At 44.9% G+C, this 15,040-nt stretch overlaps 1 protein-coding gene across 3 annotated transcripts in view; it reads left to right on the top strand.

The window, feature by feature from the left end:
* The window catches only part of LOC119976254 (solute carrier organic anion transporter family member 2A1-like), a 346,040-nt gene extending 332,389 nt beyond the window's left edge, over nt 1-13,651 (top strand). For 2 of the 3 annotated variants that reach the window (XM_038816619.1, XM_038816617.1), the window contains one exon: nt 13,474-13,651. In XM_038816619.1, the coding sequence (XP_038672547.1) occupies nt 13,474-13,594 (121 nt within the window). In that variant the 3' untranslated portion in view covers nt 13,595-13,651. The remainder of the gene's footprint in view (nt 1-13,473) is intronic. The other variant, XR_005462888.1, reaches the window with a different exon arrangement.
* The last annotated feature ends 1,389 nt before the right edge of the window (nt 13,652-15,040 follow it).

Genomic DNA, 15,040 nt, shown 5'->3' with positions numbered 1-15,040 from the left:
GCATGCATTGATAGGGCGATGCGAGGGGCAGGCCCTTGGATGGGCTCAGATGTTCTCTACCAGCTTGGTGTTGGTGTGGTGGACCTCACAGTGTGCCGAGGGGCAACGTTTGCTACCTTGGCCCACCACGAGGTCCACAACATCAGGTCCACGCTATGTGGACCAGAGAATGAGGGGAACCGGAGCATAGGGCGACAGGCCCACTAAATAGATGGAAATGTGTCATTGAGACTCATTTCCCTTTATTTACATGCCCCTGCTGCCGCTAATCTGGTGGACATCATTCACACCATCAGCAGGGGGTTATAGGTTGCATTCTGATATTCATTCAACACCCAATTCTGCATTCCACCGGGAACACATTCCAGGTGTCCAGGGACGTAGATTTCCGCCCGCTATGTTTCAGTAATCCAGGGCATTGGCGAGGCCATGTGTGCATTGCTTGGTTCCTCATTAAAGAACAATAAACAATACAGCCCTCCAAGCCTGTGCCTGTCACGATACCACCCTCAGCACTTCCTTACCCATCCTATCCATGTATTTGTCAAGATGCATTTTGAACGCCGTTAATATATCTGCTTCCGCAACCTCCCCTGACAGTGCATTCTAGGCACCCACCACCCTCAGGGTAAAAAACCTGTCTCGCACATCTCAAAGAACAAAGGACAATACATCAAAAAGCTGCCTCACACATCTCCTCTAAACTTTGCCCCACGAACCTTAAACCTATGCCTGCTGGTGACTGATCCCTCCACCCTGGGAAAGAATGCTGGCCCATCCACTCTATGCCCCTCATAATCATGTAGACCTCTATCACGTCACCCCTCAACCTCCGTCTTTCTAATGAGTGTATTCAGCCTCTCCACATAGCTGTCACCCTCCAAACCAGGTAACATCCTGGTAAACCTCCTCTGCACCCTCTCCAAAGCCTCAACATCCTTCTGATACTGTGGCGAACAGAATTGTGCGCAATATTCCAAGTGCGGCCTTACCAAGGTTCTACATAGAACATAAAACATTACAACGCAGCACGGGCCCTTCGGCCCTCGATGTTGCGCCGACCCGTGAAACCATCTGAAGCCTATCTGACCTACACTATTCCATTTTCATCCATATGTCTATCCAGTGACCACTTAAATGCCCTTAAAGTTGGCGAGTCTACTACTGTTGCAGGCAGGGCGTTCCACACCCCTACTACTCTCTGAGTAAAGAAACTGCCTCTGACATCTGTCCTATATCTACCACCCCTCAATTTAAAGCTATGTCCCCTCGTGTTGGTCATCACCATCCGAGGAAAAAGACTTTCATTGTCCACCCTATCTAACCATCTGACTATCTTATATGTCTCTATTAAGTCACCTCTCAGCCTTCTCCTCTCTAACAAAAACAACCTCAAGTCCCTGAGCCTTTCCTTGTAAGACTTTCCCTCCATACCAGGCAACATCCTAGTAAATCACCTCTGAACCCTTTCCAAAGCTTCCACATCCTTCCTATAATGTGATGACTAGAACTGCACGCAGTACTCCAGGTGCGGCCACACCAGAGTTTTGTACAGCTGCAGCATGACCTCATGGCTCCGAAACTCAATCCACCTACTCATACTTTTGGGCAGCACGGTAGCATGGTGGTTAGCATAAATGCTTCACAGCTCCAGGGTCCCAGGTTCAATTCCCGGCTGGGTCACTGTCTGTGCGGAGTCTGCACGTCCTCCCCGTGTGTGCGTGGGTTTCCTCCGGGTGCTCCGGTTTCCTCCCACAGTCCAAAGATGTGCGGGTTAGGTGGATTGGCCATGCTAAATTGCCCTTAGTGTCAAAGTAAGTTTAATGGGGGGGTTACTGGTATAGGGTGGATACGTTAGGCTTGAGTAGGGTGATCATTGCTCGGCACAACATCGAGGGCCGAAGGGCCTGTTCTGTGCTGTACTGTTCTATTCTATAAAGGCTAGCACACCATATGCCTTCTTAACAGCCCTATTAGCTTGGGTGGCAACTTTCAGGGATTTATGTACCTGGATGCCGAGATCTCTCTGTTCATCTACGCTACCAAGAATCTTGCCATTAGCCCAGTGCTCTGCATTCCTGTTACTCCTTCCAAAGTGAACCACCTCACACTTTTCCACATTAAACTCCATCTGCCACCTCTCAGCCCAGCTCTGCAGCTTATCTATGACCCTCTGTAACCTATAACATCCTTCAGCACTATCCACAACTCCACCGACCTTCATGTCATCTGCAAATTTACTAACCCATCCTTCTACACCCTCTTCCAGGTCATTTATAAAAATGACAAACAGCAGAGGCCCCAAAACAGATCCTTGCGGTACACCACTAGTAACTGAACTCCAGGATGAACATTTGCCATCAACCACCACCCTCTGTCTTCTTTCAGCTAGCCAATTACTGATCCAAACCGCTAAATCACCTTCAATCCCATACTTCCTTATTTTCTGCAATAGCCTACTGTGGGGAACCTTATCAAACGCCTTACTGAAATCCATATACACCACTTCAACCGCTTTACCCTCATCCACCTGTTTGGTCACCTTCTCAAAAAACTCAATAAGGTTTGTGAGGCATGATCTACCCTTCACAAAACCGTGTTGAGTATCGCTAATCAACTTGTTCTTTTCAAGATGATTATAAACCCTATCTCTTATAACCTTTTCCAACATTTTACCCGCAACCGAAGTAAGGCTCACAGGCCTATAATTACCAGGGTTGTCTCTACTCCCATTCTTGAACAAGGGGACAACATTTGCTATCCTTCAGTCTTCCGGCACTATTCCTGTCGACAAAGATGACATAAAGATCAAGGACAAAGAACATAGAACATAGAACAGTACAGCACAGAACAGGCCCTTCGGCCCTCGATGTTGTGCCGAGCAATGATCACCCTACTTAAACCCACGTAACCCGTATACCCGTAACCCAACAATCCCCCCATTAACCTTACACTACGGGCAATTTAGCATGGCCAATCCACCTAACCCGCACATCTTTGGACTGTGGGTGGAAACCGGAGCACCCGGAGGAAACCCACGCACACACGGGGAGGATTGCAGACTCCACACAGACAGTGACCCAGCCGGGAATCGAACCTGGGACCCTGGAGCTGTGAAGCATTGATGCTAACCGCCATGCTACCGTGAGGCCCCAAAGGCTCTGCAATCGCCTCCCTGGCTTCCCAGAGAATCCTAGGATAAATCCCATCTGGCCCAGGGGACTTATCTATTTTTACACTTTCCAAAATTGCTAACACCTCCTCCTTATTAACCTCAATCCCATCTAGCCTGGTCGACTGTACCTGAGTATTCTCCTCGACAACATTGTCTTTCTCCAGTGTAAACACTGACGAAAAATATCCATTTAACGCTTCCCCTATCTCCTCTGATTCCACACATATCTTTCCACTACTATCCTTGATTGGCCCTAATCTTACTCTAGCCATTCTTTTGTTCCTGATATACCTATAGAAAGCCTGAGGGTTTTCCTTGATCCTATCCGCCAACGAAATTTTGTGTCCTCTCCTCGCTCTTCTTAACTCTCCCTTTAGGTCCTTCCTGGCTAACTTGTAACTCTCAAGTGCTCTAACTGAGCCTTCATGTCTCACCCGAACATAAGCCGCCTTCTTCCTCTTGACAAGTGCTTCAACTTCCTTAGTAAACCACGGCTCCCTTGCTCGACAACTTCCTCCCTGCCTGACAGGTACATACTTATCAAGGACACGCAGTAGCTGTTCCTTGAAAAAGCTCCACATTTCGATTGTACCCATCCCCTGCAGTTTCCTTCCCCATCCTATACATCCTAAATCTTGCCGAATAGCATCATAATTGCCTTTCCCCCAGCTATAATTCTTGCCTTGTGGTGTATACCTATCCCTGCCCATCGCTAAAGTAAACATAACCGAATTGTGATCGCTATCACCAAAGTGCTCACCTACATCTAAATCTAACACCTGGCCAGGTTCATTACCCAGTACCAAATCCAATGTGGCATCGCCCCTTGTTGGCTTATCTACATACTGTGTCAGAAAACCCTCCTGCACACACTGCACAAAAACTGACCCATCTATAGTACTCGAACTATAGTATTTCCAGTCAATATTTGGAAGGTTAAAGTCCCCCATAACAACTACCCTGTTACCTCTTGCTCCTGTCGCGAATCATCTTTGCAATCCTTTCCTCTACATCTCTGGAACTATTCGGAGGTCTATAGACAACTCCCAACAGGGTGACCTCTCCTCTCCTGTTCCTAACCTCGGCCCATACCACCTCAGTAGACGAGTCCTCAAACGTCCTTTCTGCCACCGTAATAACTTGATTAACAATGCCACACCACCCCCCCCTCTTTTACCATCTTCTCTGTTCTTACAGAAACATCTAAATCCCGGAACCTGCAACAACCATTCCTGTCCCTGCCCTACCCATGTCTCCGAAATCGCCACAACATCGAGATCCCAGGTACCAACCCATGCTGCAAGCTCACCCACCTTATTCCGGATGCTCCTGGCGTTGAAGTAGACACACTTCAAACCAGCATCTTGCTTTCCGGTGCCCTCTTTTGAATTTTAACCCTATCCCTGACCTCACTACTCTCAACATCCTGTACGCTGGGACTACAATTTAGGTTCCCATCCCCCTGCTGAATTAGTTGAAACCCCCCCCGAAGAGCACTAGCAAATCTCTTCCCCCCCCCCCCCCCCCCCCCCCCCCCCCCCCCCCAGGGTATTGGTACCTCTCTGGTTCAGGTGAAGACCATCCTGTTTGTAGAGGTCCCACCTACCCCAGAATGAGCCCCAATTATCCAGGAAACCAAAACCCTCCCTCCTGCACCATCCCTGTAGCCACGTGTTCAACTCCTCTCTCTCCTTATTTCTCACTTCGCTAGCACGTGGCACGGGTAACAACCCAGAGATAACAACTCTGTTTGTTCTAGCTCTCAGCTTCCACCTCATTTTTATTGAACTACAGTTGCTCCAATCCTCTCACATGCCCCCTTATCCACCAAAAGTGACACATCCAGCCTCCAGAATGGTGGCTGGGTGCCACCCTTATCCACGCACAGATCCCCAACCTGATCCGATATAACAATCGCTTATATTCTGATCGTACCATCGCTGGAAGTAGTACCTTATCCAGAACAAAAAAGTCGATCTGGGAGTACACTCAATGTACATGCAAAAATAAAGAAAGTTCCTGTGCTCTAACCTCCACTAATCCATCCCCAATCCACTCTATGAACCTAAGCAACTCCTTCGCCACCCATTGAGACCTTAAGGGATTTAGGGCACTACCGGTCCAGCCTGGGGTCAGTGGTATTATCATAACTGTAAAAACTGCAAATGTTAATAATGTATAGAGAGTAGCCACTAGAGGAAGTATATAAGGCAGTGATGCTAAGCCTTAGGGGCGAGTGTGTGCAGGAGTTAGCTAGAGAGAGTCAGAAGTACAAATCGTATGAGTGAGAGCAGATCATAGATCAGTATTAAGATTAGCTGCAGATGAGTGTAGTTTAAATGTTAATCAACTGTGTGTTCGTTCAGAGTGCGTGTCGAATCCAAATTGGTAGTGTTAATAAATTTATAGCTTTGTTTAAATTCAAGCTATTTTGTGGTCCTTGTGAACATGACGCCAACCATCCTGAAATAAGCAACACAAAAAAACACCACATGGTACCAGGCGTTGGTTTCTATTAGTAAACAACAGTTAGATTAGGAAAGATTAGCAGAAGGCGATTGAAGAAACAATCCAGAAGCTACAAAACTCAGAAAATCTACAACGATGACTAATCGAAAGATGGAGGGTCTCAAGAAGCCCGACCACTTCAGGACAAATGGTAAATGATGCCAAAACTGGGCATTCTTTAAACAACAGTTTGAAGTTTTCCTTTCTGCCTCCCTGCTTGAAAGTGCCTCCGACCAACGGAAAATAGCACTCCTATTAAATTTGGTTGGACCGCAAGTGCGATGAGGATTAAACTAAATACAACATGGTGCTACAAAAGTTCGATACACACTGTGAGAAGCAGGTGAATGAAACCTATGAGCACTACATGTTCAGAAAAGGGCTGCAGTTAAGAGCGGAGTCAGTAGATTCTTTCAGAATAGCTTTAAAGTTGCGAGCTCAGTCCTGTAACTTTTCCTCAGCATTTGATCGGTTTTACTGCTTTAAGATGCGATTAATATGTGCCACGTTAGTGAGCAGGCATTGACTGAATATGCACAGTCCGTGGCAAAAGAAAAGAGCGCGAAGTCGGGAAACATGGCTGACACCATTAATATGTCGCAGCAAAGAAAACTGCATACAAAGGCTGGCAGCCATTTCGAGAGTGACATCACGAATGTGATGACATGCACACGCTATGGTCAAGCCCACAGTAAAAAAAATTGTCCGGCAAAAGGCAAACAATCTTCCAATTTTGGGCCTGGTTTAGCACAGTGGGCTAAGGCTTGTAATGCAGAACAAGACCAGCTGCGCGGGTTCAATTCCCGTTCCAGCCTTCCTGAACAGGCGCCGGAATGTGGCGACTTGAGGTTTTTCACAGTAACTTCATTGAAGCCTTCTTGTGACAATAAGCGATTATTATTGGTATTATTATTATTAATTGTTGCAAGTTGAACCACTTTGCAACACAGTGTCGTTTCTCAGCAACCTCTCCCCTAACCAAATTTTAAAAGTCCGACAGTGATTTCAGACAGATCCAAAGTGTTAAGCGTGAAGATAAAAAATCCAATATTTTAACTGATAGAGAGGATTGCTCACCTTACACACTTTTCATAGAACTTACAGCACAGAAGGAGGCCATTCGGCCCATCGAGTCTGCACCGGCTCTTGGAAAGAGCACTTGTAAAGAGCACAAAGAGCACTTACAGATACTTTCATGATTGAAGCAGTCACTAAGATTAATTTACTGCATCGCAATTACAGACCAGTACAAGAGCTCTCGAAGATAATTAAGGTGTATCATTAGAAATGAATGGCACACAAATACCATTTAAAATTGATACAGGAGTACATGCAAATATTATCACAGAAAGATATTTAAGACAAGTTTATAAGACACCGCTGATAAAGCAATCCACTTGCAGGCAGACAGATTACAATGGTAACACAATAGTCACTGGAGGATCCTGCTGTCTTGTTAGAAATGGGGACATTGAGATACCCATCGACTTCTAGATAGTGGACAATAAGAAGTCATCATTAATTAGGGTGGATACTTGTGAAAAAGTGCAGCTCGTTGAAAGGGTTCACTCAACCAGTACTTCAACTGACCAAACTGAAGAGTCAACGTTGGATGTTGTGGATAACCTTTCCAAAACAACCACTGATGCTGAAACATAAGAACCAGAGATAGTCCGAATACTGGAATCTCAAGCCTCTTTCTTTACCAAGATACTACCAATGTCTGACCGAAAACTATGTGTAATCAAAGCCGAAACTGAATTGACGCTCTAGAAGGTGAAGAAATACCTAAAAGAAGGATGTCGATCTGCCTTTCGAAATATAAGAGATTATATTTCTGTAATTCTTCCTGCTCGAGGGAGATGGGATTGTGATTCCTGATAGGATTATGATTCATACATTTCAGAATTCTGCAGCAGATTCAGGAGGGTCATCAGAGCATAGAAAAGTGTCGTAAAAGAGCCAGACAGTCGGTGTATTGGCCAGGAATCAACAGTTATGTTGATCAATATGTACAAAAATGCACAATCTGCCAGATGCATCAGCCAGTTCAGAGCAGAGAAAGCATGAAAGAGATGGAAATCATCACCAGTCCATGGAACAAAGTGGGCATGGATCTGTTTTATTTCCGAGGTCATGACTATTTACTGGTCATAGACTACTACAACTAACCAGAAGTGATGATGCAGAATCATTTGACAGCAAGATCTGTCATAAGGGCAACAAAATCAAATTTTGCACGCCATGTTGTCTCTCTCAATGGTCCATATTTCTCAAGTCGGAATGGACACAGTTTGCAGAGCAATATAACGTCAGTCACATTACTTCAAGCCCATGTTACCCTCAGTCAAATGGCAAAGCAGAGAAAGTAGTAGGAATAATCAAGAAATTGTTCCACAAAGCCATCGACGATAATCAAGATCTGTCATTGATATTGTTAATGTACAGAGCAACACCATTGTCATCTGGATTATCACCTGCTCAGATAATGGGTAGACGACTTCGCACCACATTATCTGAGATAACCATTTCGAACATGAATAATGAAGAGTTACACAAACATATCACATCAAAGAAAAATAATCAAAAAGAGGACTATGATAAACAAACCAAACCGCTGTCTGAATTGAAAGAAAGTGACTGTACGGATTCAGGATCCTGAAGGAGGGCGGCAACATGTCGCAAAAGCTCTTGAGACATGTCGCACCAAGGTCATACTTAGTCAAAACCGAACAACGATCACTGTTCAAAAGAAACAGAAGAGTGATTCTGCGGATCTGAGGTAAGATATGTGATGGTGAGTGGAAGTTTGGAGAGGCCTCCTGTGGTGTTAATGAATCTGCATGCTTCTAACTGGGATGATGTGGAATTTATCAAGAAGGTTTCAGATTTGGAAACACATCAGTTGATTATGGGAGGGAATTTTATTTGTGTGCTTTACCCTGTGGTGTTCTTTGTGTTGCTTATTTCAGGATGGTTGTCATAATGTTCACCAAGACCACAAAATAGCTTGAACTTAAACAAAGCTATAAATTTATTAACACTACTAATTTGGAATCGACATGGACTATTAAAGAGTACACAGTTGATTAACAGCACTTATACATCCTCATGAAACAAAGGAAATTCGTTATGTCAAAATTGACTCTCACCGATTATTACAGATGCGGCATAGAAATCATCCTAAGAGGCTTCATCACAGCCTGGTATGGCAACTGTTCGGCCGAAGACAACACAGCCCAGTCCATCAAGTGAACCCATCTCCCATCCATTGACTGTCTACACTCCTCACTGCCTTGGGAAAACGGGCAACATAACCATAGACCCCTCCCACCTGGGTTATTCTCTCTTTCAATCTCTTCCACAGTAGCATAGTGGTTAGCACAATTGCTTCACAGCTCCAGGTTCCCAGGTTCGATTTCCGGCTTGGGTCACTGTCTGTGCGGAGTCTGCACGTTCTCCCCGTGTGTGCGTGGATTTCCTCCGGGTGCTCCGGTTTCCTCCCACAGTCCAAAGATGTGCAGGTTTTGGTGGATTGGCCATGCTAAATTGCCCTTGGTGTCCAAAAAAGATTAGATGGGGTTATTGGGTTATGGGGATGGACTGGAAGTGAGGGCTTAGGTGAATCGGTGCAGACACGATGGGCCGAATGGCCTCCTTCTGCACTGTATGTTCTATGTATATATTACTTTCAGTGCCACATGCTAATGAGTATAGAAATAAGAGATTAGTTCAGATGAATGTGTGGCTAGAGAGATTGTGCTGGAGGGAGGGCTTTAGATTTCTGGAACATTGGGGCCGTTTTTGGGAACGGTGGGAGCGGTGCAAGACAAGCGGTTTGCACTTGGACTGAAACAGCACCAGTGTCCTTGCAGGGAGGTTTGCTCGTGCTGTTGGGAAGGGTTTAAATCAACTTGACAGGAGCCTGAGAATCTGACAGAAAACTCAGCAGGGAAAGATGCATAGTGTAAATTAGAATAGACATCAAGTGAGTCAGGAAGGGATAGAATGTCTCGACCAGTTAAAGATAAAGGGAGTTTAACAAGATTGGATGGTATTTATTTTATTATAAAGATGGTTGCCAGAAGGGCACGGTTAGCACAGTAGCACAGAGGTTAGCACTATTGCTTCACAGCTCCAGCGTCCCAGGTTCAATTCCTGGCTTGTGTCACGGTCTGTGCAGAGTCTGCACGTTCTCCCCGTGTCTGCAAGGGTTTCCTCCGGGTGTTCTGGTTTCCTCCCGTGGTCCAAAGATGTGCAGGTTAGGTGAATTGGCCATGCTAAATTGCTAGGTGGGGTTGCTGGGTCACGAGGATAGAGTCGAGTTGTGGGCTTGGGTAGGGTGCTCTTTCTAAGGGCAGGTGCAGGCTCGATGGGCCGAATTGCAGCCTCCTGCACTATAAATTCTATGATTGGCAGCTAATATTCCAGGATACAGGATCTTCAGACAATTTGCAAAATAAAGCTTAAAAGGGAAATTAGGAGAGTTAATAAGGGGACATGGAAGGATACATGCAGCTAGGACATGAAAGGGTACTGGCAAATAAAATAAAGGAAAATCCTAAAATGTTTCACAAGTACACTAAAGGTAAAAGGAGAACTAGGGGAAACGTAGGGCCTGTTAATGACCACAGTGGTAATTTGTGTTTGGAGCCAGAGGAAATAGGTAGGGTTTGAAATGAATACTTTGTGTCAGTGTTCATTGGTGAGAGGGACAGTATAGGTATAGAAATAAGGGAGAGGGACTGTATAAAATTAAAGAGATTACCATAGACAGAGATGGGGTTCTGAGTAGTCTGACAGATTTAAAAGTAGACAAACTTCCAGGATCAGATTAAATATATCCCAAGCTGTTGAGTGAGGGAAGGGAGGAAACAACAGGGACACTGACAATAATTTTCAATTTCTCTCTGGCCACAGGAGAGATGCCAGAGGACTGGAGAATAGCTAATCTGGTACCATTGTTCAAGAAGGGAGGAAGGGAAACTACAGGCCACTCAGTCTGACCTCAGTGGTGGGGAAATTATTGGAAGAAAATCTGAGAGACAGAATTAATCTGTATTTGGAAAGGCAGGGATTAATCGAGAACAGTAAGCATGGTTTTGTTAAGGGGAGGTCATGTCTGACCAACTTGATTAAGTTTTTTGATGTGTGTAGATGAGGGAAATGCATTTGACATAGTCTATTTGGACTTCAGCAAGCCTTTTGTTAAGGTCCCACCAGCAGAGGGTGATGTTGAAGGATATTTTTCTGACTGGAAGTTCAGTGGGGTCCCGTAGGGATTAGTGTTGGGGCCATTGCTATTTGTGGATTATAAAAATGATTTAGATATGAATGTAGGAGGGTTGATCAATACGTTTGTGAATAATACGATAATTAGTGGGGTGGTAAATATTGAGGAGGATAGCCTTAGATTACAGGAGGATATAGACGGGCTGGTCAGATGAGCTGATCAGTGGCAAATGGAGCCCAATCCGGATAAGTGTACTTCAACAGGACAATCAAGGCAAGGGCATAAATGATGATCGGCAGGATCCTGGGAAGCACTGAGGATCAGAGGTACTTTGAGTGCATGTACACCGGTCCCTTAAGGATGCAGAGCAGGTGGGTACAGTGATTAAGAAGGCATATGGTGTACTTGCATTTATTAGATGAGGTGGAGAATTTAAGGCAGGGAGTTTATGCTGGAACTGTAAAACAAACATAGGCCACAACTAGAGTACTATGTGCAATTCTGGAATCTACTTTATAAGAAGGGCGTGATAGCACTGGAAAGAGTGAAGAGGAGATTTACCAGGATGTTACCTGGACTGGAAAGTTTGGGCTATGAAGGATGGACTGGGGTTGTTTTCCATGGAGCAGAGAAGATTATGGGGAGGGACATGAATGAGATGTACAAAATTATGAGGGGAATAAACAGGAAGAAACTTTTCCCCTTGGTGGAGGGATCAATGACTGGGATTTAAGGTAAGGTCTTTAACTCATTGCCGGAAAGGATGGTGGAGGAAGAGACCTTCATAACCCCTCGTAACATTTAACAAGTATTTAGATGTGCACTTGTGATGCAAGGTATACAAGGTTATATGGGCCAAGTGCCTGCAAATGAAATTAAAACACTTGGGTGGTTATTTCTGCCCGATGCAGACTTGATGGACCAAAGGGCCTTTTCTGTGCTGTATATGATTCTATGACTCCACCTTCCCTACAACTGATGTAAGGCTAACAGGTCTGTAGTTCCGGGCTTTCCCTCTCCCCCCTTTCTTAAATAGTGAGGTGACAGGTTCTACCATTCTAGAAACTGTAGAATATTGGAAGATGATCTCCAATGCATCCACTATCCCTACAGCAAGTTCTTTCAACACTCTGGGATGCATAATATCAGGTCCTGGGAACTTAATCAACTTTTAGCATTTTTAATTTCTCCAATGCAACCTTCCTGCTTCCACTAATTTCCTTCATAGAACATAGAACAGTACAGCACAGAACAGGCCCTTCGGCCCTCAATGTTGTGCCGAGCCATGATCACCCTACTCAAACCCACGTATCCACCCTATACCCGTAACCCAACAACCCCCCCCCCTTAACCTTACTTTTATTAGGACACTACGGGCATGGCCAATCCACCTAACCCGCACATCTTTGGACTGTGGGAGGAAACCGGAGCACTCGGAGGAAACCCACGCACACAGGGGGAGGACGTGCAGACTCCACACAGACAGTGACCCAGCCGGGAATCGAACCTGGGACCCTGGAGCTGTGAAGCATTTATGCTAACCACCATGCTACCCTGCTGCTTCAACTCCGCATTCTCCCTCATCCCTATGATCTCTACATCAGGGAGGTTTTATGGAACTTCCTTTATGAAAACAGAGATAAAGTAATCATTTAGCTTCTCTGCCATTTATGAATTCTCTTGACTGTTTGACTCAATGATAGAATCCTCTGGGATTCAGCTGTTGACCAGTCATCATAACTCATTTCCAATTTCAATATAGGCTGCACTGTTGCCTCACAACGCCTCGGGAAACTGTCTGTTCGGAGTTTGCACTTTCTCTCCATGTCTGCATGGGTTTCCTTCAGGTTCTCCTGTTTCCTCCCACAATCCAAAGATGTGCAGGTTAGGCAGATTGAATTGACCATGCTAAATTGTCCCTCAGTGACAGAAAAATTTGGTAGGGTTACTGGGTTACGGGGATAGGGTGGAGGCGTGGGCTTAAGCTTAAGTAGGGTGCACTTTCCAAGGGCCAGTGCAGACGCGATGGTCGGAATGACCTCCTTCTGCACTGTAGGGACTCTAGGATTCTATGATTCTCTCATCTGGGCAGACTTTCCTGTTTCCATTGCTAGTAATTCTCGGAATTACTGTCACCAGGGGATTATAGCTTGAGGACATGACTCCCCATTAAACGTGGATGATCAGGAGTCTCTCCTGCTCTCATTGCCAGCCAATGCGTAACAAATTAATACCATAATGTACTCTGCTTATAATTCCAATGAGACAAGATGTGACCCAAGAGGGTATGAGAGAGAGATACTGGGGTGTGGGCGAATCCAAGAGTGACAGCTTCACACAGGCAGTTTCCATAATTGTGGATATAGGAATTCACAGTGAAAGAGTGTCACATAAATGTCACAAAACAGGAAGAAAGTTGTTGTCAAATGCAAGTGTAATATTAGGATAATGTATTGTAGATATTCTAAACATTTCGAAAAGAGCCTCTCATAATGAGCTTCAAGTGTGGCAGTAAAATACAATAATACATATATGTCACCATTTTAATGTTTCACAGGTACTTGGGTCTACAAGTTGTGTATAATATCCTTGGGATACTGCTTTTATTGATCGGTGGTTGGAAAGCAAAGATATTTAGTGCACGTCAAGTTGCTGCACAGAAGACAGAAGCAGTATAAACCTTCTCTGAAGATTTAACAGGAACTGACATGATTAAATATCAATTATCAAATCTACAGATTTCTTTTTGTATTTGCATAATTTACTTAACAGTGCTTTAACTTGTACAATGTTGATTAATTCAGAGAATTCAAATTGTTAACCTGAACAAACAACGACAATAGTTGGAACACTGTGAAGACCCCTGAGTAATAATTTGCGTTTACTGCCACTAACAGAGTTAAACATCACAGGAGCTTTACCAGAAAAAAATAACAGCCAAGCTTGGTCAGAGAGGGAGGTTGGAAGACGTATCTTGAAAGAGAGGCTCCGGGTGAGAAATCCGGAGTCAATGATCACGGCAGCTGAAAGCAAACTTGCCAATCGTGGAGTGATAAAAGTCGGGATGATCAAAACTGGAGTACTGGAGAAATTTCTTAACATTCTGGCACTGGAGGGGGTTACAGGATAGGCAGGGGCAAGGCCATGAATTGAAAACATGGATGAAAATTTTAAAATTGCCAGACCAGAAGTGAATGAACTTGTTGGGTAATGGGGAATTAAACTTTGTGGAAGTCAAGATCCAGACAGCAAAGGTTTGGAAGATAGAGGGAAAGATAGTAGAGCATCAGAATAGTCAAGTCTAGGAGGTCCTTCAAGGTTTATGAAAGGGACGTTTTGAAAAAAAAAATCAAAAAGTGAAGTGTGAAGTGAGAGTAGAGGTTGACAGTTCACAGAGTGACCCTTCTGTGGTACGACTAACAAATACGGACATCCGAGAACAATTAGAGACCGAGTTTGCCTGTTTAGAAGAAAAACAGCGAAAAGATCAAATAAGACGATCCATAGGGAAACACAAGGGTGCACTACATTGACTGATAATTATATAGACTGTCCCTGTTGCTCAGAAGGGAAGGGGGGAGAGGAGTAGAGCATTAGTCATTGGAGACTCCATAGTTAGGGGGATAGATAGGAGATTCTGTGGGAACGAGAGAGACTCGCGGTCAGTGTGTTGCCTCCCAGGTGCCATCTGATGTCTCAGATCGTGTTTTCGGGATCCTTAAGGGGGAGCAGCCCCAAGTCGTGGTCCACATAGGTACCAACGACATAGGTAGGAATAGGGATGTAAGGCAGGAATTTAGGGAGCTAGGGTGGAAACTTAGATCTAGGACAAACAGAGTTATTATCTCTGGGTTGTTACCCGTGCCACGTGCTAGCGAGACGAGGAATAGGGTGAGAGAGCAGTTGAACACGTGGCTATAGGGATGGTGCACGAGGGAGGGTTTCAGGTTCAGGATAATTGGGGCTCATTCTGGGGTAGGTGGGACCTCTACAAACGTGATGGTCAACACCTGGACCAGAGGGGTACTAATATCCTGGGGGGAAATTTGCTAATGCTCTTCGGGAGGGGTTAAACTAGTTCAGCAGGGGATTGGGAGCCTGAATTGTAGCTCCAGTATACAGGA

Source organism: Scyliorhinus canicula, chromosome 13 (genome assembly GCF_902713615.1).
Source record: "Scyliorhinus canicula chromosome 13, sScyCan1.1, whole genome shotgun sequence".
Taxonomy (NCBI): Eukaryota; Metazoa; Chordata; class Chondrichthyes; order Carcharhiniformes; family Scyliorhinidae; genus Scyliorhinus; species Scyliorhinus canicula.
The sequence above is the reverse complement of the archived record's forward strand: the minus strand, read 5'-3'. Positions and strand labels throughout refer to the sequence as shown.